This window comes from Oncorhynchus mykiss, chromosome 19 (genome assembly GCF_057628025.1).
Source record: "Oncorhynchus mykiss isolate SJ-2025 chromosome 19, ASM5762802v1, whole genome shotgun sequence".
NCBI classification, from domain to species: domain Eukaryota; kingdom Metazoa; phylum Chordata; class Actinopteri; order Salmoniformes; family Salmonidae; genus Oncorhynchus; species Oncorhynchus mykiss.
The window spans coordinates 57,022,503-57,048,846 of NC_143040.1; the positions used below are offsets into that span (position 1 = coordinate 57,022,503).

The 26,344-nt window shown below is 45.7% G+C and overlaps 1 protein-coding gene across 2 annotated transcripts in view; it reads left to right on the forward strand.

The window, feature by feature from the left end:
- LOC110498040 (rho guanine nucleotide exchange factor TIAM2) overlaps positions 1–26,344 on the forward strand; it is a 77,483-nt gene that overhangs the window by 16,497 nt on the left and 34,642 nt on the right. The window contains exons 6-13 of one of the 2 annotated variants that reach the window (XM_036954958.2): positions 1,802–1,987; positions 2,099–2,245; positions 6,753–6,806; positions 11,790–11,957; positions 12,635–12,739; positions 12,860–12,938; positions 13,090–13,179; positions 13,877–14,110. In XM_036954958.2, the coding sequence (XP_036810853.2) occupies positions 1,802–1,987; positions 2,099–2,245; positions 6,753–6,806; positions 11,790–11,957; positions 12,635–12,739; positions 12,860–12,938; positions 13,090–13,179; positions 13,877–14,110 (1,063 nt within the window). Of the gene's footprint in view, positions 1–1,801; positions 1,988–2,098; positions 2,246–6,752; positions 6,807–7,092; positions 7,196–11,789; positions 11,958–12,634; positions 12,740–12,859; positions 12,939–13,089; positions 13,180–13,876; positions 14,111–26,344 lie in introns of those variants that run through there. The other variant, XM_090211424.1, reaches the window with a different exon arrangement.

Sequence of the window (26,344 nt, forward strand, 5' to 3'; positions counted from 1 at the left end):
AACGGGCCAATCAGACTATTGGTCGCATCTTACGCAGTCTTTCTTTTCGTAACCCTGCGTCTTGGTCAGAACAGCTCCCCTGGGCAGAATACGCCCACAACTCGCTTCCTTCGTCTGCGACCGGGCTATCTCCTTTTCAGAGTAGCCTCGGGTACCAGCCTCCGCTGTTCTCATCTCAGTTCGCCGAGTCCAGCGTCCCCTCCGCTCAGGCTTTTGTCCAACGTTGCGAGCGCACCTGGAAGAGGGTCAGGTCTGCACTTTGCCGTTATAGGACGCAGACTGTGAGGGCTGCTAATAAGCGTAGAACTAAGAGTCCTAGATATTGTCGCGGTCAGAGAGTTTGGCTCTCCACTCAGAACCTTCCCCTTAAGACGGCTTCTCGCAAGTTGACCCCGCGGTTCATTGGTCCGTTCCGTATTTCTCGGGTCATTAATCCTGTCGCAGTTCGACTTCTTCTTCCGCGATACCTTCGTCGCGTCCACCCGGTCTTCCATGTCTCCTGCATCAAGCCCGTCCTTCGCGCCCCCGCTCGTCTTCCCCCCCCCCCCCCCCCCCATCCTTGTCGAGGGCGCACCCATCTACAGGGTCCGTAGAATTTTGGACATGCGTCCTCGGGGCCGTGGTCACCAGTACCTCGTAGATTGGGAGGGGTACGGTCCTGAGGAGAGGAGTTGGGTTCCCTCTCGGGACGTGCTGGACCGTGCGCTGATCGAGGATTTCCTCCGTTGCCGCCAGGTTTCCTCCTCGAGTGCGCCAGGAGGCGCTCGGTGAGTGGGGGGGTACTGTCATGTACTGTCATGTTGTGTCTTGTCTCTGTCCTTTCCCTTCACCCTGTCTCCCTCTGCTGGTCGTTGTTAGGTTACCTTTTCTCCCCCGCTTTCCCCCAGCTGTTCCTTGTCTCCTCTGACTACCCATTCACCCCGTTTCCCACCTGTTCCCTTTTTCCCTCTGATTAGGTCCCTATATCTCTCTCTGTTTCTGTTCCTGTCCTTGTCGGATTCTTGTTTGTTGTGTTTCATGCCTGAGCCAGACTATCGTCATGTTTGCTGTAACCTTGTCCTGTCCTGTCGGAATCTGCCGGTCTATCTGAGCCTACCTATGTTTGGTTATTAAAGAAGCTCTGTTTAAGTTAGTTCGCTTTTGGGTCCTCATTCACTCACCATAACAGGATCATTGTTGGTCTTTACAGTCCTGTTTCGATGGTGGAATGTTCTAGGCTCAGATTGGTCCCCTGTCCAATTCATTCCCTACCATGAAGGATTCCATCAGTCTGAATCAGTGTAAATGAGAGGGTGGATTCCGTACTGGTCTGTATTGTAAATGAACTCTCTGCATACTAGCACTATAAAAGTAAATTGTATAGAGTCGTTAAACTCCACAGTTCTCTCATTAAAGTTAACCCCCCCAAGCTTACAAATAAGCACCATCTCATACTTTACAGTACATGGTGCTAAAAGGGTCTGGACGCATGTGTTCATTCTCCGTGTTGGTGAGTGTGTTGTGTGTGTTTTTAGGGGGAGGGTTATACGGTGGTCTGGTGCTCGTCAACCCCTTCCCATGACTTTTATTGCAGTGAAATAAGATACACTGCATTAAACACACGCACACGCACACACACACTACAAACCTCCATCATTATATCATCAACCTTACTGCCCTCAACCAGCACCAGTTTTTGCCCCCCACTCCCACCACCACATCTGTAAGCAATCCCAGCTTGTTGGAATGCACCCTAAATGTTCTCTCTGACCTCCCTTCCCTTCACCCCTCTCTTCTCCTCATTTCTCCAACCCTCCCTCAGATCCAGCAGTGGGAGCAGAACCTGGAGAAGTTTAACATGGACCTGTTCAGGATGCGCTGTTACCTGGCCAGCCTGCAGGGCGGCGAGCTGCCTAACCCCAAGAGCCTGTTGGCTGCAGCCAGCCGGCCCTCCAAGACTGCCCTGGGACGCCTGAGCATCTTCTCAGTGTCCTCCTTCCATGCACTGGTCAGTCTCTGGTTGGGATGGAGGGTGTCTATATAGACTGAAGTTGAAGCAGGTTGTGACTGCATAGGTAGATCTAGTCCTGACGGTGTGTTATGTCTGTTATATCGTCAGGTCTGTTCCAGGGATGAGGCCACTCTGAGGAGGCGCTCTGTGTCCCTGAGCCAGAGATCATGCAACAAGAAAGGCCTCTTCTCCTCCCTCAAAGGCCTGGACAATCTCACTAAGAGGGACCGCGACAAGAGACCGTCCGCAGGACAGGTATGGTACCTGGACATACTGCACAGACAGGACACACCAAATGCCCATACAGAGAACACACACATACCTACAAGGAAATTGACGCAGGACTTTTTCATATTTCTAAGAGAATGTTGAAATGGGGCCCTGGTGTGCATTTGTACCCCATAAACATGATTTTATTTTTTAGAGGTAATAAGCTCATATTTTTTGTTGTTGTAATTACTCTTCTCCACACGCTCATTATCTATTGATGTTGTCAGTCCCCACCCCCTATGCCCTGAAGGTACAGCCCAGCAGTCTTCTAAGGCATGGAACAGACCTACTTCCCAGGATCTAGTCTATTAGGAAAACCAATGCATTTGGATAATGGTGTAGTACACTAGATTAAGATGTCAGTGCTTACTTCAGTACAGGTGAATGTCACAACATCCCTACAATTTTTTCTCTGATATAGACAGTATTCTGCTTTGCGTTGCGTCTGAGCTGGAGGCTTCACTTTGAGGATTCATAAATGTTTCTACGGCCATGTCTCTTACTGGTTTTGACTGATGGACTGACGTTGATTGTAGGGATTATTAAGCACCCATCTATAATGTAGACGCTGCTAACTGCCAGCTTCTGATTCTCTGTAGTGCTCTTCCAAACAGGAAGACAGGTGTCCTTAATGCAGACTAAACCGAGTCTTCCCTGCTCCCAGTACTCTCGTCACCCCTCCACCTCCACGGGGCTCTGTGTGTGTGATGTTGATTGTGGTGTTTGGGAGCTCCAGCAGGCTAGCTAATGAGACCCAGTTTGGTTTCACAGCGCAGAAGGCCGAGGTGGCTCACAGCGCACGACGAGCAGGAACAGTTCTGTACCATGAATTATTAAAAGCCATATGTGGTAAATTGTAGCCTGCTGTACCCAGCCCTACAGCGACAAACAGATGGTTTGTGTAAGTTCACTAAATATTAAACAGCCCCACAGTTATTCACAGGTTCCCCTGCAAAGCTCTCCAGTTGAGATATGTTTCTGTTCCTTTTCTATGATGTTGGTGCCTATTAAAAAGAGTGGCATATTGCTTCGAGTGGAGTAGTGCCGGTCTAGTGCCGGTCTAGTGTTTAGTTTCCCATCTTTCCTGGAGATGAGTTAAGCCTTCAAGTTGCGTGACATCATTGCTCTCTGTCCTCCCAATGAGTCAATATGACACGTGTTTATTACAGAGGGATTTATACTGAACAAAAATATAAACGCAACATGTAAAGTGTTGTTTCATGATTCATGAGCTGAAATAAAAGATCCCAGAAATGTTACATACGCACAAAAGGCTATTTTTCTCAAATTTTGTGCGCAAATTTGTTTACATCCCTGTTAGTGAGAAGTTCTCATTTGCCAAGGTAATCCATCCACCTGACAGGTGTGGGATATCAAGAAGCTGATTAAACAGTATTATCATTACACAGGTGCACCTTGTACTAGGGACAATAAAAGGTCACTCTAAAGTACAGTTTTGTCACACAACACAATGCCACAGATGTCTCAAGTTTTGAGGGAGCTTGCAATTGGCATGCTGATGACAGGAATGTCCAACAGAGCTGTTGCCAGAGAATTGAATGTTCATTTCTCTACCATAAGCCGCCTCCAATGTCGTTTTAGAGAATTTGGCAGTACATCCATCAGGTCTCACAACCGCAGACCACTTGTAGCCACGGCAGCCCAGGACCTCCACATCCGGCTTCTTCACCTGCGGGATCATCTGAAGCGGGGGGAGTGTCTCTGTCTGTAATAAAGCCTTTGTGGGGAAAAACAAATTCCGATTGGCTGGACCTGGCACCCATGGCTGCGCCCCTGCCCAGTCATGTGAAATCCATAGATTAGGGCCTAATTAATGAATTTCCATTGACTGATTTCCTTCTCTGAACTGGAACTCAATAAAATCTTTGAAATAGTTCCATGTTCCATTTTTACATTTTTGTTCAGAATAAACAGCAGGCTGATCTCATAATGCCAAACTCTCACTCCTTTACTTTCTCTCTCACATCCTCATTCCTTTTTCTCTCTCTCTTACCCTGGCTCTCTCCCTCCAGCTCTCTTTCTCTACTTCTATAAACATTAGCTACCGGCTCCCCTCCCACGACGTCCCACAGTCCTCTTATTGAGTCATCTCAGTTGACTAAGCGCCAATCCTATTTTCCCTGCTTGGTGATTCCAAAATCAAAAGCTCTCCCTCAACACAGGCCTCTCTCTGTTAGACAAGGGTGTGTAGCGTTACCCTGTGAGCTGCCTGGCCAGGGTTCAGTGGCTGCAGCAGGCCGGAGGGCCCGGGGATTTGTGGGAGAAGTTTAAGAGTTCTAAAGTTAGTGGGCTTTGCGGCAGTCAGGCAGCGGTGTTTACAGCTACTATAATAAGACCTGCTCGGTGCCTCATACAGCATGTATAACCTCCATAGACGGCGGTCAATGCTCTGTATATCACTACTACTGCCATCTGTCTGGAGAGGCCATGTTCATTTCTCATCTGAAGCGAAGCAGAGTGTTGGGTTTAGCTGTGTTAAAGTACATTAGAGCAGTGGTGTCATCATTCTGAACCTGCTGAGTCACCCTTCCTAGAGGGCTTAGGGACTCATCACATGCCTACCTGCGTGCCTGCTACAACATGCTTTACATCGGGAGGGAGGAAGGGAGATAGAGAGGTAAGGGATCAAGAAGAGAGAGATTAAGAGGTAGAGTTAGCGAGAGGAGATCTGGAGGAGGAATCCTCCGCCCTTCTCTCTACCCTGGCAGGCTGTCTGTCCTCTCATCTCTTCTCTCTACCCTGGCAGGCTGTCTGTCCTCATCTCTTCTCTCTACCCTGGCAGGCTGTCTGTCCTCTCATCTCTTCTCTCTACCCTGGCAGGCTGTCTGTCCTCTCATCTCTTCTCTCTACCCTGGCAGGCTGTCTGTCCTCTCATCTCTTCTCTCTACCCTGGCAGGCTGTCTGTCCTCTCATCTCTTCTCTCTACCCTGGCAGGCTGTCTGTCCTCTCATCTCTTCTCTCTTTCACACTCCTGCCACACAGTAGTCCTGTTTCTGTATCTCTACACTACTTTTTACTGCCTAATCCTAGCCCTAGTCCCAGCCCTAGTCCCAGCTGCAGGGTCAGCCCTAGTCCCATCTTGCAGCCCTAGCCCAAGCCCTAGGCCTAGTCCCAGCTGTAGCGTCAGCCCTAGTCCCAGCCGCAGCCCTAGCCCCAGTCCTAGCCCTAGTCCCAGCTGTAGCCACAGTCCTAGTCCCAGCCGCAGCCCTAGTCCCAGCTGCAGCCCTAGCCCCAGTCCTAGGCCTAGTCCCAGCTGCAGCCCCAGCCCTAGTCCCAGCTGAAGCCCTAGCCCCAGTCCTAGGCCTAGTCCCAGCTGCAGCCCCAGTCCTAGGCCTAGTCCCAGCTGCACCCCCAGTCCTAGTCCCAGCTGCAGCCCCAGTCCCAGCCCCAGTCCTAGCCCCAGTCCTAGTCCCAGCTGCAGCCCTAGCCCCAGTCCTAATCCCAGCTGCAGCCCTAGCCCTAGTCCCAGCCCCAGTCCTAGGCCTAGTCCCAGCCCCAGTCCTAGGCCTAGTCCCAGCCCCAGTCCTAGGCCTAGTCCCTGCCGCATCCCTAGCCCCAGTCCCAGCTGCATCCCTAGCCCCAGTCCCAGCTGCAGTCCTAGACCCAGTCCTAGTCCCAGCCCCAGTCCTAGTCCCAGTCTTAGCACTAGTCCTAGTCCCAGCTGCAGGGTCAGCCCTAGTCCCAGCTGCAGGGTCAGCCCTAGTCCCAGCTTGCAGCCCTAGCCCAAGCCCTAGGCCTAGTCCTAGCTGTAGTGTCAGCCCTAGTCCCAGCCGCAGCCCCAGTCCTAGCCCCAGCTGCAGCCCTAGCCCCAGTCCTAGCCCTAGTCCCAGCTGCAGCCCTAGCCCCGGTCCTAGTCCCAGCCTTAGCCCTAGTCCCAGCCTTAGCCCTAGTCCCAGCTGCAGCCTTAGCCCCAGCCCTAGTCCCAGTCCTAGTCCCAGCCGCAACCCTAGCCCCAGTCCTAGTCCCAGCTGCAGTCCCAGTCCTAGTCCCAGCTGCAGCCCCAGCCATAGTCCCAGCTGCAGCCTTAGCCCCTGTCTCAGCCCCAGCCCTAGTCCTAGTCGCAGCCCTAGCCCCAGTCCTAGTCACAGCCCTAGCCCCAGTCTTAGTCCCAGCCGCATCCCTAGTCCCAGCCCCAGTCCTAGCCGCAGCCCTAGTCCCAGCCGCAGCCCTAGCCCCAGCCCTAGCCCCAGTCCTAGCCCCAGCCCTAGCCCCAGTCCCAGTCCTAGCCCCAGTCCTAGCCGCAGTCCCAGTCCTAGCCCCAGTCCTAGTCCTAGCCCCAGTTCCAGTCCTAGTCCCAGTTCCAGCCCGCATGGAAATAGTATCAAAGCACCAGGCCCTCACTGCACACTTTTTAATTAGCTACATAATAACAAAGTTTGTGTAATAAGTCTGCTGCTATGGGTTACCGCTGTTTAATAGATGACTACAGGGATTTTAACAAGTCAAGGAAACATGTTTCTCTCTGTTGCAGATCTTTGAAAGTGATGGAGGACAACCCTACTGTCTCCCACCCACTAGTTCTGAGGTCAGTCCATATTACACTTTCATATGACTGTTTCATCTAATTCTATTACCTTTTAGAAGTAAGGATATAAACATGTCAAATATCATATATATTTAGTTTTGATTTCTACTTCAGATTAGATATCAAACAAGTGTCAAACAATCATACAATTCATTGACTGAGAATCTACAGGCTAGATTTTCTAAGTGAGCACATATGGCTGAGACATAGATCAACAGTATCATGTGTCTCAGCAAGCCTCATGGTTACGCATTACGATGACAAGCCGTGGGATGACATCTCCCAGGTACAGGGGTCAGGGGTTAAGCGTCATGCCTGCAGCTTGTGACTGAATCTGCAGACTTTGGGCTGGGGTCTGTCCTGTACATAGGACCAGAGCGGGATCAAAGGTAAGATACCTTAGATGCCAATCTGCAGGTGTCTGTCTATCTGTACTGCCATATCTGAATATCACAAAGAGAGAAATCTGCACCCCATTGTATCTAAAGGGCAATAGATCCCACTATAAGCAATTCTGTACAAAGCCAAGATCATAAAGGAATTCTAATGTTTTATTTATAAGTGCTGAAAAGGGTGTGCACAATGAGTTATTTAACCTACCAGAACCAATTGGTTACCAACTAGTAACGGTTAGACACCGTGTCCAATAGAGCCCCTGGTGTTCAATATTCCACCCCTCGTCTGAGCAGCAGGGGTAAAATACAAGACAGGTTCTGGAGATGTAGTGAGTGGCTCCGGTCATAATGGAAATTGCAGAGAGAGAGTGTTGAAAAGCTCGGTCTTGCTCACTTTCCATCTAGAAGCGCCAGTGTTATTGTTTCCATCAGGAGTGTGACCGGGAGCAGGGAGGACTAAAGATTGACACCTTGTAAAGAGCAAAATCAACAACCTCTGCATCATCAAGAGAGTTGCTTTGTGAGAAGGTGTCAACCATACAAAGGTTAACCCATGTTCACAGTTAAATGGCAGCTGAAAAGTGCAGATGTCCAGGCTTTGGCCCCAACTCCAAGCAGGTCCTCTGAGGCCATGGCCCAGTGAGACATGAGTGCCGGTCCATGGAGATGGAAACAAAAGTCTGAGCCTTTTGGGGAAATCACTGAGGTGAATGTGAGGAGTGAGGAGTGAATACTAGAAATACACACCATCTGAGCAGTAACTTTAAATCCCTTTGGATCACACATTGGAGCTATTAGCTGGTTACAAACATGTTGTCAGGCAGTTACAAATAGACTGGCATTTTCTCACACATATAGCATTGTTCCTCTGGTGTCTGTGGCTCTTCCGCTCTCCTCTTCCTCTCTGCAGAACAACTTGTCCTGAATGTGTTGGGATCTATGGGACAGATAAAGATTGACATGAGGGGTCAAAATGAACAGACAGAGAGGGCAGGATATCCATCCGGTAGGCTCACGTCACTATTTCCCTGGGCACAAAGCTCTGTATTGAGACTGAGTCTGAGATTAGGGGACCAGGGTGAATGTGGCCAATGTTGGAGCCATGAACTGCTCCACCCAGCATCAGAATAGCCTGTGGCTGATGTGGCTAGGGACAACAACATCTTTTCTTTAGGACGAGCTTTAATGTTGTTGTCAAAGTGTCATGATGTATTTCTCACTCCTCTTTCTGTTCTGGAGTTGGATGAAGTATGTCCTGGAGTCCATTTTGATTTAGAGTTGGGCTCCTTTATGTCAGAGGAAGCTGTATTGATTTATGCCCCCATGCGTTTCATCCTCTGTTTCTGTTCTCTCTCAACACACACTGCTGTCTCCTGTTTGTTCTCTGCCCGTGTTGGGTCTTTCTTGGTCTTAGTTTCAGCAATGTTTCTATTAATCAGTCATCTAATTCCCTAATCCACTGAAGGAAGGGGTGGATGGGTGGGGGTCGTCTGTGGGTGTCTGCGTCTATGTTACAAGATGGGCAGTAATGCTGCATATCAGCGGTTGGTTCAGGGAGTTTCAGTTTGTTGATGGGGGGATATAAAGGACTCTGACGGTGTCTGCCAGCGAACCCTCACCTGTATCCCATAGGAATGTCATCATGGGGTTACTGTACACACCGTTGACTCTCCAGGGACCATGACAGGCCATTTCACACCTGTGAGATCCACCTCCCATTCCCCCACCACTGCCCCCATCCCACCTATGTTCAACCAGAAGTCCTGTCAGACCTGTTGTCCTGTAGTCCACACCTTGCCCCCTCTTCCTGCCCGTACTTCTGGCCCTTCCTTGGACACTGAGCTTCAATGCCATACAACACTCCTTCCGTGGCCTCAAACTGCTCTTATCGCTAGTAAAACCAAATGCATGCTCTTCAACCATTCACTGCCTGCACCCGCACGCCCGACTAGCATCACCACCCTGGATGGTTCCGACCTAGAATATGTGGACATCTATAAGTACCTAGGTGTCGCTACATATTCGTCGCCAGACCAACTGGCTCCAGGTCATCTACAAGTCCATGCTAGGTGAAGCTCCGCCTTATCTCAGTTCACTGGTCACGATGGCAACACCCACCCGTAGCACGCGCTCCAGCAGGTGTATCTCACTGATCATCCCTAAAGCCAACACCTCTTGGGCCACCTTTCCTTCGAGTTCTCTGCTGCCTGTGACTGGAACGAATTGCAAAAATCGCTGAAGTTGGAGACTTTTATTTCCCTCACCAACTTTAAACATCAGCTAACCGATCGCTGCAGCTGTACATAGTCCATCGGTAAATAGCCCACCCAATTTACCTACCTCATCCCCACACTGTTTTTATTTATTTACTTTTCTGCTCTTTTGCACACCAGTATCTCTACCTGCACATGACCATCTGATCATTTATCACTCCAGTGTTAATCTGCAAAATTGTAATTATTCACCTACCTCCTCATGCCTTTTGCACACAATGTATACAGATTCTTTTTTTCTACTGTGTTATTGACTTGTTTATTGTTTACTCCATGTAAACAACTCTATGTTGTTGTCTGTTCACACTGCTATGCTTTATCTTGGCCAGGTCGCAGTTGCAAATGAGAACTTGTTCTCAACTAGCCTACCTGGTTAAATAAAGGTTAAATAAAAAAATATGAAGGTTCATGGTGGTGGTTTGCTGCTAGAAAGAGGGTTATGAAGGTTCATGATGGCGGTTCTTTGCTAGAAAGTGGGTTACGAAGGTTCATGGTGGTGGTTCGCTGCTAGAAAGAGTTATGAAGGTTCATGGTGGTGGTTCGCTCCTAGAAAGAGGGTTACGAAGGTTCATGGTGGTGGTTTGCTGCTAGAAAGAGGGTTACGATGGTTCAAGGTGGTTCACTGCTAGAAAGAGGAAAGTCTGAGAGGAAAGTCTGAAGTATAGGTTTGAGTTTTGACACACACACTCACACATACACACTCACACATACGTTAAGGGCCGGCGCGTGCTGAGGCTTGGTAGTGTCTGTGGAAAGATGACCAGGCCGTTACAACCCTGCCTGGGTAAATTAATGACTGAGTCCCATGTGGCTCAGGTGGTAGAGCATGGTGCTTGCAACACCAGGGTTGTGGGTTCAATTCCCACGGGGGACCAGTACTCACTACTGGATAGATAAGCGTCTGCTTAATGACTAAAATGTAAAAATGCACTTGGCTTGAGGTGAAGAGGCAGACTGGTCGCCAACTGCCAACAGAGCAGTTATTTTCCAATCACACCATGTTAGATGGACGGACAGACAGACAGGCAGGCAGGGCGGTTATGCATCCTTTCCCAAGACAACCATTTTTCTCTCCCTCTGAAAGTATAACCATGACCTCATTAACCCACAGGAGTGGACAGAAAGTTGTGAAAGAACCAGCTCTCTGTTGCTTGTCTCCACAAAGCTTAGAGCAACCCGTTGGCCAGAACATTGGTAGGCTTTATGTTGGCAGCGCTCTGTCAGGTTTCTCTTCCCAGATGGACATGTTGCTGGAAAATGAAATGACTGTTTTCTTGTTTTCTTGTACAACCATGTTTTTCCAGCAACCTCGGTCAGAAAGCCACTTTGGTATCCTCGCCAGACTCTCTGTGTGCGCGTGTGACTATATGTTTATGCCCAACAAACATAGGCCAGGTCAAAGAGACCTTAGTCCCCTAGTCTCACTCTGGTCTCTGAGGGAGAATGTCTCCCAAGTTTTTCCTCTGTGACACACAGACAGAGTCCAGGAGACACACACCACTCTCTGTAGTCTATCAATGTGCTAAAACGCCACTATTCTACTTCAGTCCACACAGCAACTCTAGTGATGTTTCCATTGAAGCGCTGCTGAATCATTGGTTGTTTCTGCTGGTTGTGATTTTTTAAACATGTTTGAGTGTTTACTCGCTATGTGGAGCCTTGTATAGCAGCTGTGGTTTGTGTAGTTACTGTGGCATCGCCCACAACCCCTTAATGCAGCAGTGGCTGTTTTCCCTTCAGAGACATGGAGTCGCAACCAAAACCCAAATACTGCTGCTTCTGAGGCCCCGTGGCAGGACAACCCAGCATTAATACTAACCCCAACCTCATTGTTAATGTGGATAGGGAATAATTGGCCTGATGGACTCCAGGAAGGAGCCTGTCAAGGCAGCCATTACTCCATCACTAAACATGAAATCATCTGGATGGCACTCAGAACTAAATGAGCCTATTATCATCATGATGATGTAGTCTTTTTGTAGATCGGTGTAGATGTCGCCCAGGCTAGACGCGCTCCTCACAAACTCTTCCAATAACCCCCTGTAATCAATTCCCTTGTGTACACCATCATTATGATGGCTATTATATGAAACAACTGCGTCCTGTGATGTCTAAATGGCTAATTGCATGACATCTTTGTACATGACATCATGACATCTTTGTACTAAACTTTGAGCCACTGCCAGTTTCTGGATCGGTTTAATGGAAACCTATTGATCTGTCTTCTCTCCCTTCCTTTCTTTCTCTCTCGCTCTCTCTCTCCTTTTCTTCCTCCCTTTCTCATTTTCTTGCTCTCCCTCTCTCCCTCCTGTCAGAGACTGGACAGCCTGGCCAACCACTACTCTCTGGCTCCCCCTGAGGGCGGTCAATGGGAGAGCAGTGGTGAAACACTGGGCTGTGTTTACATGCCTGACAGCCACGCCGTCCAAGTGCCTATGAGACGGGACCATACAGTGGCTGATGTCGTCTCCCTAGCCTGCAAGGTGAGAGTCAAGGCTCAGTGAGTGTTTTAATATTAGGGTTCTGGGAGCACTGAACACTTAGTTTTAGTTATGAAACAGTACTTAATGAGAGAAGCTTTTACTTGAGGTTATGCCTTGCTCTTATTAAGCCTGCTTTTATTAAAAACAACTCTTGTCAATGTAGTCATGTTAGAAGCTCCAATCTGTCAGTAATTTGACCAACCCATGCTCTTGAGCCTTTTGTGAACCCCTCATTTCTTATTTAGTGTTATGCCCATTGTTAGACCTCTTCTGTCCATTTTTTAAATGGCTTGTACAGTAGACAGTTCCAGACAGTTACTTTGCTGTCTCATTGTCTGTATCCTACCCCCTGCCCTTAGGGTCTGATGTGTGTGTGTGTGTGTGTGTGTGTGTATATATGTATATATATAATATATATAATATATAATATATACACACACTCGGGTGTGACAGCAGTGGGATGGCTGGCTAGCTCATTCTCACACCCACACAGCAGACACACACACACTTTATTCATCAAACTTGACGCCACTTCATCTTAATCACCTTTGAGCTGTAGTGAACACATCCCACGTCATATGCCTTTTTGTGTAGACCAGGTGCCTGGTCTAGACTAGTTGTATTTGCTGTTTATTGCTGCATTCAGGGTGTTGACAGATAATGTTTCCCTATCACAGTTGACGCAGCTGAACCCTAACCTGCACTGTCTCAGACTGCACAGATGTGTGGCCCAGAACGTAGAGGTCCGCACCCCAGCACCCAGCGAACTCCTACATGACCTGGTGAGCTAACACCTTATTCAGCATAATACTTCACTGGAAATGCAGAGAGGATTTTAGTTGTTTAACATCGCTGACCTATGTGTGAAGGTGTTATCTGACTGAGTTGTTTCCTTTGTGCAGTTGTATGACGAGCTAGAGGTGTTTCCAATGAATGTATTCACCCTGCACATGACGAGACCTGCCTGCACTGGAGACTTTGGTAGGTGTTCTGTACTCTAGCAGACAGGAACCGTATGTGTGTGTCATTGCATCATAGATCCTATAAATCATTAGTTCAGCTCTATTTGTAAATATATGGTCATTGCACTCTACTAGCCATCGTTGACGCTGTCTCTCATCTCTGATGTCAGGCTTTGCAGTCACAGGGCACATAGATGGACAGAGGAACAGCCGCATCTTTGTCAGTGAGGTTTTGCCTGATGGACTGGCCTTCAGTGAAGGTATGTTCACTTCACTTAACTTTGATTAATAAACTCTGCAAAAAAGAAACGTCCCTTTTTCAGGACCCTGTCTTTCAAAGATAATTCGTAAAAATCCAAATAACTTCACAGATCTTCATTGTAAAGGGTTTAAACACGGTTTCCCATGATTGTTCAATGAACCATAAACAATTAATGAACATGCACCTGTGGAGCGGACGTTAAGACACTAACAGCTTACAGACGGTAGGCAATTAAGGTCACAGTTATGAAAACTTAGGACACTAAAGAGGCCTTTCTACTGACTCTGAAAAACACCAAAAGAAAGATCCCCAGGGTGCCTTGGTGGAAGAGTGGGGTAACATCTCACAGCAAGAACTGGCAAATCTGGTGCAGTCCATGAGGAGCAGATGCACTGCAGTACTTAATGCAGCTGGTGGCCACACCAGATGCTGACTGTTACTTTTGATTTTGACCCCCCTTTTGTTCAGGGACACATTATTCAATTTCTGTTAGTCACATGTCTGTGGAACTTGTTCAGTTTATGTCTCAGTTGTTGAATCTTATGTTCATACAAATATTTACACATGTTAAGTTTGCTGAAAATAAATGCAGTTGACAGTGAGAGGACTGTCAACTTTTTGTTTATTTACACTACTTACATATCTCTGTGTTACTGTAGTGTGACTTTATTTCTTACTGTGTGTTCCTCACCCAGGCCTGAGACCAGGTAATGAGATTGTGGTTCTGAACGGTCGAGGCGTGTCCACTTTGGACCTGGGTCTGATCCAGAAGCTGTTCGCTGAGCAGACCCTCCAGCTGACCCTCAGACGGGACGCACCGCCCACCTCACCCCTGACCTCTGACCCCTCGACTCCGACCCCCCTGTCCAACCAATCACAGCTGCTGCAAGACTTCCTGGACACACACCACCATGCCAAGTCCACTACAGGTGAGATTGTGCACCCTCACACACACACTAACACACACACTAAGACACACGAGCACACACACAATACTGTGTCTTCGCCAAAAGGCTGGTAGGCATCACTTCACAGGTCTAACGCAATTACTGTAAATATACAGTGTGGGAAAATCCTTTGCGCTTCAGGTCACTGGCTCAAAGAACTGGCATCAATGGTATGATCGATCTCAGAGCATCAGCTGGTTTACTATGAAGCTAACTCAATCACCAACAATTACATTACACAGTCAGATAACTTATTGATATCTGCCTTGGATTAGTATTTTATACCAGGGGTCTTCAACCTTTTCTTGTCCAGGGGCCTCCATTGAGGCGGCCCAGGGACCCTCATCATATGTTAAGGATATACATTTTTTCTTGTCTTATCAGGTGAATGATAATGTCTAGGAGAGGTAATCACATGTTTTAAATTAATAGATTTGGTAGATTGTTTTTCATTATTTTCACCTCCCCACATAATTGGAAGAAGTATAAACTCTACCATAGCCTATTAGCTAGGAGAACATTTTAGCTAATAGCAGCTGGTTAGCCATGTGTCGGCAAAAATGTATGTCCAAGTCAAAACAGGTTACCAGCAGCCAGCGGCACTTGCCGTGACCCGTACTCGAGGGTGCTTTTTCAAAGCATATGTCAGAGACTCCAGTGAGTGTAATGAGTTCCAGTGAGTGTAATGAGTTCCAGTGAGTGAAATTTGGTCATTAGAAAGAAGATATTCTTCTCTATTCTGTTGCTAGCTATATTTTTATATATGTGTGTGTGTGTGTGTGTGTGTGTATAACTCATATACAGTGCCTTGCGAAAGTATTCGGCCCCCTTGAAATTTGCGACCTTTTGCCACATTTCAGGCTTCAAACATAAAGATATAAAACTGTATTTTTTTGTGAAGAATCAACAATCATGAAGTGGAACGACATTTATTGGATATTTCAAACTTTTTTAACAAATCAAAAACTGAAAAATTGGACGTGCAAAATTATTCAGCCCCTTTACTTTCAGTGCAGCAAACTCTCTCCAGAAGTTCAGTGAGGATCTCTGAATGATCCAATGTTGACCTAAATGACTAATGATGATAAATACAATCCACCTGTGTGTAATCAAGTCTCCGTATAAATGCACCTGCACTGTGATAGTCTCAGAGGTCCGTTAAAAGCGCAGAGAGCATCATGAAGAACAAGGAACACACCAGCCAGGTCGAATACTTTCGCAAGGCACTGTACATACTGTATATAGCAGATGTTATTGCGAGCGTAGTGAAATGCTTCTGTTCCTGTCTCTAACAGTTCAGTAATATCTAAGAATACACACAAATCTAAAAGTAAAATAATTAATTTTAGAAATATAGAAATATTAGGACGAGCAATGTCGGAGTCCAGAGTATAAATACAGTACCAGTCAAAAGTTTGGACACCTACTCATTACAGGGGTTTTCCTTATTTTGTACTATTTTCTACATTGTAGTGAAGACATCAGAACTATGAAATAACACATATGGAATCATGTAGTAACCAAACAAGTGTTAAACAAATACAAATATATTTCATATTTGAGAAATCTTTGAGAGATTCTTCAAAGTAGCCCACCCTTTGCCTTGATGACAGCTTTGCACACTCTTGGCATTCTCTCAACCAGCTTCACCTGGAATGCTTTTCCAACAATCTGGAAGGAGTTTCCACATATGCTGAGCACTTGTTGGCTACTTCACTCTGCGGCCCAACTCATCCAAAACCATCTCAATTGGGTTGAGGTCGGGTAATTGTGGAGGCCAGGTCATCTGATGCAGCACTCCATCACTCTCCATGGTCACATAGCCCTTACACAGCCTGGAGGTGTGTTTTGGGTCATTGTCCTGTTGAAGAAAAAATGATAGTCCCACTAAGTGCAAACCAGATGGGATGGCGTATCGCTGCAGAATGCTGTGGTAGCCACGCTGGTTAAGTGTGCCTTGAATTCTAAATAAATCACAGACCGTGTCAACAGCAAAGCACACCCACACCATCACAACACCTCCATGCTTCACGGTGGGAACCACACATGCAGAGATCTGTTCATCTACTCTGCGTCTCACAATGACATGGAGGTTGGAACCAAAAATCTCAAATTTGGACTCTTCAGACCAAAGGACAGATTTCCACTGGTCTAACGTCCATTGCTCGTGTTTCTTGAACCAAGCAAGTCTCTTCTTCTTATTGGTGTCCTTTAGAAGTGGTTTCTTTCTAGCAATTTGACCATGAAGGCCTGATTCATGATGTTGAGATGTGTCGGATCCTTGAACTCTGAAGCATTTATTTGAGCTGCAATCTGAGGTGCAGTTAACTCTAATTAACTTATCCTCTGCAGCAGAGGTAACTCTGGGTCTTCCTTTCCTGTGGCAGTCTTCATGAGAGCCAGTTTCATCATTGCGCTTGATGGTTTTTGCGACTGCCCTTGAAGAAACTTACAAATTTATTGAAATGTTCCGTATTGACTGACATTCATGTCTTAAAGTAATGATGGACTGTTGTTTCTCTTTGCTTATTTGAGCTGTTCTTACCATAATATGGACTTGGTCATTTACCAAGTAGGGCTACCTTCTGTATACCATCCCCACCTTATCACAACACAACTGATTGGCTCAAACGCATTAAGAAGGAAAGAAATTCCACAAATGTACTTTTAACAAGGCACACCTGTTAATTGAAATGTGTTCCAGGTGACTACCTCACTAAGCTGGTTGAGAGAATACCAAGAGTGTGCAAAGCTGTCATCAAGGCAAAGTGTGGCTACTTTGAATAATGATTTGTTTAACACTGTCTTTGGTTACTACATTATTCCATATGTGTTATTTCATAGTTTTGATGTCTTCACTATTATTCTACAATGTAGAAAACTCTGTAGGTGTGTCCAAACTTTTGACTGGTACTGCATATACACACTACCTTTCAAAAGTTTCGGGTCACTTAGAAATGTCCTTGTTTTTGAAAGAAAAGCACATTTTTGTTGTTGTTCCTTTGTCCAGTGTCTGTGTTCCTTTGCCCATCTTAATATTTTATTTTTATTGGCCAGTCTGAGATATGCCTTTTTCTTTGCAGCACTGCCTAGAAGCCCAGCATCCCAGAGTTGCCTCTTCACTGTTGACATTAAGAATTGTGTTTTGCAGGTACAATTTAATGAAGCTGCCAGTTGAGGACTTGTTAGGCGTCTGTTTCTCAAACTAGACACACTAATGTACTTGTTCTCTTGCTCAGTTGTGCACCGAGGCCTCGCACTCCTCTTTCTATTCTGGTTAGAGCCAGTTTGTCCTGTTCTGTGAAGGGAGTAATGCACAGCGTTGTACGAGATCTTCAGTTTCTTGGCAATTTCTCACATGGAATCGCCTTCATTTCTCAGAACAAGAATAGACTGACTATTTTCAGAAGAAAGTTATTTGTTTCTGGCCATTTTGAGCCTGTAATCAAACCCACAAACAGTTTTCAGCTGTGCTAACATAATTGTAAAATCGTTTTTTTAATGATAAATTTACCTTTTAAATTGATAAACTTGGTTTAGCTAACACAATGTGCCATTGGAACACAGGAGTGATGGTTGCTGATAATGGGTCTCTGTACACCTATGTAGATATTCCATTAAAAATATGCCGTCTACAGCTACAATAGTAATTTACAACATTAACAAATGTCTACACTGTATTTCTGATCAATTTTTTGTTATTTTAATGGACAAAAATGTGCTTTTCTTTCAAAAACAATGACATTTCTAAGTACAGAATAGATATTATGGACAGTATGTGGATAGAACATGTAGTATATCTGAAGAAAACGTAGGATAGAATAGTATATGTACAGCAATAGTTGAAAGGGATGGCCTTGACTAGAATACAGTATATACATATGAAATGGATAAAACATTATGTAAACATTATTAAAGTGACCAGTGTTCCATGTCTATGTACGTAGGGCAGCAGCCTCTAAGGTGCAGGGTTGAGTAACAGGGTGGTAGCCGGCTATTGAAAGTGACTAAGTTCAGGGCAGGGTACTGGGTGGAGGCCGGATAGTGATGTCCATTTAACATAATATGTTTTTCAGTCCCAGCTTTGATGCACCTGTACTGACTTCACCTTCTGGATGATGGCGGGGTGAACAGGCTGTGGCTCGGATGGCTGAGGTCCTTGATGTCTTCTGGGCCTTCCTGTGACACCAGCTATAGATGTCCTGGAGGGCAGGCAGTATGCCCCTGGTGATGAGTTGGGCAGACCGCACCACCCTCTGGAGAGCCCTGCGGTTGCGAACGGTGCAGTTGCCGTACCATGTAGTGATTCAGCCTGACAGGATGCTCTCAATAGTTCATCTGTAAAAGTTTGTGAGGGTCTTAGGGGCCAAGCCAAATTTCTTCAGCTTCATGAGGTTGAAGAGGCGCTCTTGCGCCTTTTTCACTACACTGTCTGTGTGGGCGTACTATTTCAGATTGTCAGTGATGTGTATGCCGAGGAACTTGAAGCTTTTCACCTTCTCCGCTGCGGCCCCATCGATGCGGATGGGGCTGCGCTCCCTCTGCTGTCTCCTGAAGTTCACGATCAGCTCCTTCGTTTTGTTGAGGGAGAGGTTATTTTCATTGCACCACTCCACCTGGGCCCTCACCTCCTCCCTTTAGGCTGTCTTGTCGTTGTTGGTAATCAGGCCTACGACTTGTGTCGTCTCCAAACTTAATGATTAAGTTGGAGGTGTGCGTGGCCACGCAGTCATGGGCAAACAGGAAGTACAGGAGAAGGCTGAGCACCCACCCTTGTGGGGCCCCTGTGTTGAGGATCAGTGTATTGGAGGTGTTTTTGCCTATCTTCACCACATGGGGGCGACCTGTCAGGAAGCCCAGGACCCCCTACAGTATGGTCCACGGATCCCCGGTTGAATACACCTGATGTATACTATACTACCGTGCACTGAGACCAGTAAACTGAGACCAGTAAACATACAACATGTCTCTCTACTCAACGCTGCCAACAAGTGTTCCTGGCTGTGGCAGATGGCTGGTGATATAGTCACAGTCACACTTCCACAGAATTGCTGCTACTTGGCAGATACTGTGTTAGGACTGGGCCTACTATCAGTAGGTGTGGGTACCACCAACCTTCCTCAATTCCGCTCCCAACACTTTCTCTGGAAATGGTCTATCGACAAGCTGTTGCGCTGACTTGCTTCTCTCCACCAATGTGATCTCATTATTGAAAGGATGCCAGAATATCAGACAAATGCTGTAGGGTTCTGTGGAAAGTGCCAACAATTGGTTTTCTGTATGAAATGACATTACTATTATAAACATTATATAAACAAAATAATAATCATCACTCGTCTATCAAATAATTTGGCTGACAATTCTCCATCTCTCTCTCTTTTACAGCCCTCCCTTCCTTCCCTACGTCTGCTTATCTCTGCTTATCTCTGCTTATCTCTGCTTATCTCTGTCTGTAGAGAAGATCATTTAGATGATCTGTTTGTCACTTACACCCTATTAAGTCACCACAGAAGTCCTTTTAATGAGAGTCAAATACTTCCTCAAAACCCATCAGCCCCAATACATTACACTTCCTCATAACCCATCAGCCACAATACGTTATACTTCCTCAAAACCCATCAGCCCCAATACATTACACTTCCTCATAACCCATCAGCCACAATACGTTATACTTCCTCAAAACCCATCAGCCCCAAAACATTACACTTCCTCATAACCCATCAGCCACAATACGTTATACTTCCTCAAAACCCATCAGCCCCAATACATTACACTTCCTCATAACCCATCAGCCACAATACGTTATACTTCCTCAAAACACATCATCTCCAATACATTAAACTTCCTCATAACCCATCAGCCCCAATACATTACACTTCCTCATAACCCATCAGCCACAATACGTTATACTTCCTCAAAACCCATCAGCCCCAATACATTACACTTCCTCATAACCCATCAGCCACAATACATTACACTTCCTCATAACCCATCAGCCACAATATGTTATACTTCCTCAAAACCCATCAGCCCCAATACATTACACTTCCTCATAACCCATCAGCCACAATATATAATACTTCCTCAAAACCCATCAGCCCCAATACATTACACTTCCTCATAACCCATCAGCCACAATACGTTATACTTCCTCAAAACCCATCATCTCCAATACATTACACTTCCTCATAACCCATCAGCCACAATACGTTATACTTCCTCAAAACCCATCATCTCCAATACATTACACTTCCTCATAACCCATCAGCCACAATACGTTATACTTCCTCAAAACCCATCAGCCCCAATACATTATACTTCCTCAAAACCCATCATCTCCAATATGTTATACTTCCTCAAAACCCATCATCTCCAATATGTTATACTTCCTCAAAACCCATCAGCCCCAATACATTACACTTCCTCATAACCCATCATCTCCAATACGTTATACTTCCTCAAAACCCATCAGCCCCAATACATTACACTTCCTCATAACCCATCAGCCCCAATACATTACACTTCCTCATAACCCATCAGCCACAATACGTTATACTTCCTCAAAACCCATCATCTCCAATATGTTATACTTCCTCAAAACCCATCATCTCCAATATGTTATACTTCCTCAAAACCCATCTCCAATACAAAATACTTCCTCAAAACCCATCATCTCCAATACTTTATACTTCCTCAAAGCCCATCAGCCCCAATACATTATACTTCCTCATAACCCATCAGCCACAATACGTTATACTTCCTCAAAACCCATCATCTCCAATATGTTATACTTCCTCAAAACCCATCTCCAATACAAAATACTTCCTCAAAACCCATCATCTCCAATACTTTATACTTCCTCAAAACCCATCAGCCCCAATACATTATACTTCCTCATAACCCATCAGCCACAATACATTACACTTCCTCATAACCCATCAGCCACAATATGTTATACTTCCTCAAAACCCATCAGCCCCAATACATTACACTTCCTCATAACCCATCAGCCACAATATATAATACTTCCTCAAAACCCATCAGCCCCAATACATTACACTTCCTCATAACCCATCAGCCACAATACGTTATACTTTCTCAAAACCCATCATCTCCAATACATTACACTTCCTCATAACCCATCAGCCACAATACGTTATACTTCCTCAAAACCCATCATCTCCAATACATTACACTTCCTCATAACCCATCAGCCACAATACGTTATACTTCCTCAAAACCCATCAGCCCCAATACATTACACTTCCTCACAACCCATCAGCCACAATACGTTATATTTCCTCAAAACCCATCATCTCCAATATGTTATACTTCCTCAAAACCCATCGCCAATACAAAATACTTCCTCAAAACCCATCAGCCCCAATACATTACACTTCCTCATAACCCATCAGCCACAATACGTTATACTTCCTCAAAACCCATCATCTCCAATACGTTATACTTCCTCAAAACCCATCATCTCCAATACGGAATACTTCCTCAAAACCCATCATCTCCAATACTTTATACTTCCTCAAAACCTATCGGCCCCAATACGTTATACTTCCTCAAAACCCATCCTCTCCAATACGTTATGCTTCCTCAAAACCTGGTTCACCAACTACTTTGCAGACAGAGTTCAGTGTGTCAAATCGGAGGGCATGTTGTCCGGTCCTCTGGCAATCTCTGGGGGTACCACAGGGTTCAATTCTCGGGCCGATTCTTTTCTCTGTATATATCAATGATGTTGCTCTTGCTGCGGGTGATTCCCTGATCCACCTCTACGCAGACGACACCATTCTGTATACTTCTGACCCTTCCTTGGACACTGTGCTATCTAACCTCCAAACGAGCTTCAATGCCATACAACACTCCTTCCGTGGCCTCCAACTGCTCTTAAACGCTAGTAAAACCAAATGCATGCTTTTCAACCGTTCGCTGCCTGCACCCGCACGTCCGACTAGCATCACCACCCTGGATGGTTCCGACATAGAATATGTGGACATCTATAAGTACCTAGGTGTCTGGCTAGACTGTAAACTCTCCTTCCAGACTCATATCAAACATCTCCAATCCAAAATAAAATCTAGAGTCGGCTTTCTATTTCGCAACAAAGCCTCCTTCACTCACGCCGCAAAACTTACCCTAGTAAAACTGACTATCCTAACGATCCTCAACTTTGGCGATGTCATCTACAAAATAGCTTCCAATACTCTACTCAGCAAACTGGATGCAGTTTATCACAGTGCCATCCGTTTTGTTACTAAAGCACCTTATACCATCCACCACTGCGACCTGTATGCTCTAGTCGGCTGGCCCTCGCTACATGTTCGTCGCCAGACCCACTGGCTCCAGGTCATCTACAAGTCCATGCTAGGAAAAGCTCCGCCTTATCTCAGTTCACTGCTCACGATGGCAACACCCACCCGTAGCACGCGCTCCAGCAGGTGTATCTCACTGATCATCCCTAAAGCCAAAACCTAATTTGGCCGCCTTTCCGTCCAGTTCTATGCTGCCTGCGACTGGAACGAATTGCAAAAATCTCTGAATTTGGAGACTTTTATCTCAACTTTAAACATCTGCTATCTGAGCAGCTAACCGATCGCTGCAGCTGTACATAGTCCATCGGTATATAGCCCACCCAATTTACCTACCTCATCCCCATACTGTTTTTATTTAATGTAATTTTCTGCTCTTTTGCACACCAGTATCTCTACCTGCACATTTATCACTCCAGTGTTAATCTGCTAAATTGTAATTATTTACTCCTGTGGCCTATGTATTGCCTACCTCCTCATGCCTTTTGCACACAATGTATATAGATGTATATAGACATTACACTTCCTCATAACCCATCAGCCACAATACGTTATACTTCCTCAAAACCCATCAGCCCCAAAACATTACACTTCCTCATAACCCATCAGCCACAATACGTTATACTTCCTCAAAACCCATCAGCCCCAATACATTACACTTCCTCATAACCCATCAGCCACAATACGTTATACTTCCTCAAAACCCATCATCTCCAATACATTACACTTCCTCATAACCCATCAGCCCCAATACATTACACTTCCTCATAACCCATCAGCCACAATACGTTATACTTCCTCAAAACCCATCAGCCCCAATACATTACACTTCCTCAAAACCCATCGGCCCCAATACGTTATACTTCCTCAAAACCCATCGCCCACAATACGTTATACTTCCTCAAAACCCATCGGCCCCAATACGTTATACTTCCTCAAAACCCATCGCCCCCAATACGTCATACTTCCTCAAAACCCATCAGCCCCAATACGTTATACTTCCTCAAAACCCATCGGCCCCAATACGTTATACTTCCTCAAAACCCATCAGCCCCAATACGTTATACTTCCTCAAAACCCATCGGCCACAATACGTTATACTTCCTCAAAACCCATCGGCCACAATACGTTATACTTCCTCAAAACCCATCGGCCCCAATACGTTATACTTCCTCAAAACCCATCGGCCCCAATACGTTATACTTCCTCAACCCATCGGCCCCAATACGTTATACTTCCTCAAAACCCATCGGCCCCAATACGTTATACTTCCTCAAAACCCATCGGCCCCAATACGTTATACTTCCTCAAAACCCATCGGCCCCAATACGTTATACTTCCTCAAAACCCATCGGCCACAATACGTTATACTTCCTCAAAACCCATCGGCCACAATACGTTATACTTCCTCAAAACCCATCGGCCCCAATACGTTATACTTCCTCAAAACCCATCGGCCCCAATACGTTATACTTCCTCAAAACCCATCGGCCACAATACGTTATACTTCCTCAAAACCCATCGGCCACAATACGTTATACTTCCTCAAAACCCATCGGCCCCAATACGTTATACTTCCTCAAAACCCATCGGCCCCAATACGTTATACTTCCTCAAAACCCATCGGCCACAATACGTTATACTTCCTCAAAACCCATCGGCCACAATACGTTATACTTCCTCAAAACCCATCGGCCACAATACGTTATACTTCCTCAAAACCCATCGGCCACAATACGTTATACTTCCTCAAAACCCATCGGCCCCAATACGTTATACTTCCTCAAAACCCATCGGCCCCAATATGTTATACTTCCTCAAAACCCATCGGCCCCAATACGTTATACTTCCTCAAAACCCATCGGCCACAATACGTTATACTTCCTCAAAACCCATCGGCCCCAATACGTTATACTTCCTCAAAACCCATCGGCCCCAATACGTTATACTTCCTCAAAACCCATCGGCCCCAATACGTTATACTTCCTCGAACCTAACGTAGCAGGCTTAATAGAAACACCTTTAACTAGATCCCCCTATATACTGGTCTTAACGGGAGGAGAGAGAAATAAACTGTTTGGGGAGGTTCTCTTCTACACTGTTCAACCAATTCGGTAAATGTGGAGTTGAGACGGAGTGTCTCCTTGGTTAACATACAAAAGTGGAAGTTGCGTCACGGTCTCTTACCATTTTCCCTGAAAACTGGAGCATCCAGTTGTTGAGGACTCAGCAGAGGCTATACTTCCTGAAAATCCTTCAGCCACATTGACCCTTCAGAGTCAGCCGGACCGATGAGCAGTGGAAATGTCTAGAAAGCATAGGAACATGTATGTTCAGGGGAGAGAGGAAGTGTTTTAATAAGAAGATGTTTTACTGAAGGGCTCTTCCTATCGTAGGCTTAGTTTCCGGTGATGACTGACACAGTGAGGCAGGGTACTGGAGTAACGCCTCGCATGCAGCGAGCTGAAACAGTCAGTTGTATGAGCAGGCAGTTTTACTCTTCCCTGACTGGGATTCATTTCTAAGGTGAGGGTATCAAAATATATAGTCATGTTTTCCTGTACTGTATATTTGTTTCATGACTTTGAAGAAGTGTCTTTTACACAGTGGAAATGAAGTTTGTGTAATTGCTTTAGCTGGTGACGCTTCAGTCTGTCTTCATAGTTTTGCTCGTTAGTGAAATGATGATGGATTTTCATGCAGCAATTTGAATCTCTGAGGGATTATCTCACCACGCTATTTATACAGATAAAGTTTTCATGTAATTATGCTTTAGGTCATTTATTCTGCGTATGAGAACTGAGAAAGTTTCTCTTTCAAGTAGTTAGGGTGTTGAGTTCTCACAGTTGTACAAGAGAGTGAATGACAGTAATTTGTCATGACAACATCCTGAACCAACACCCCAGGCAACACTTCACACTACAGGACTGATGATGACATGTAATACAACTTACCCGAAAACTGTGTAGCCACTGGCTTGCCACTCAGATGGAGATAAAAGCATCTTACTGTACAAGATATGAGAGAGGCCTGCAACATGACTGCAGTTTCATCCTCTGCCTCTAGAGGGGGTGTGATCCCAGTCAGGCTGACGAGGGTGATGAGAGGTCAACTCGCTGAACCATACTAGTGTGACAACAACCAGGCAAGACTCCTGGGGTGTGTGAAATGTTTTGTGTCATGTTATATTGCTTTGAGATATGCTTGGTAGGGAAAGGGTTTGTCCAGCTACATATCTCTGATAAGTGCCTCTGAAAAGCCTCATTCTCCAGGTGTTTACCTACCAATCAAAAGGTCAAATCATTGATTGTGCTCATGTGCTGAGTTGATTTCCCAATAGCCTGTGAGTTTGTTAGAAGCAGGAAGGGAAGAAGGCAGGAAGGGTATATGTCCCTACCAGACCCAGTTAGTGTAATCAGATCTGACCTCAGTTAATCTAGTCAGGTGCCTTTAACCAGAGGCACTGTGTGACTTTCCCAAAATGTGATTTTTAGGAAAAGCGCTACAGGAGTGAATTATCATCAGCTCTCCGCTGAGACCATGTCCAACAGACGAAGGGAACTGTTCGATTGGTTCCCTTGACTGACAAATGGAAGAGTCACTTCACTGGGATGATGTTTTAGAATGCTGCTGTTCTAGTCCACATCTCCCTGTAGACACCTATGATTGCATGGTAGACTGGTACTACAGAACTGTGTGTGTGCTATGTGGTCAGCAGATGGATGCTGAACTGTAATCATCACCCCATCTCAGAGGAAATAGTGTGTGACAGCACTGGCCTCGAAGGCAACAGCATTTCCTTCATATATACCACTATTCCAATTGGCTGTGCTTGTATTAAATGGCCAAGCCAGTTAACTATAAAACACTGGACATCATCCTGTAAATGTCATGC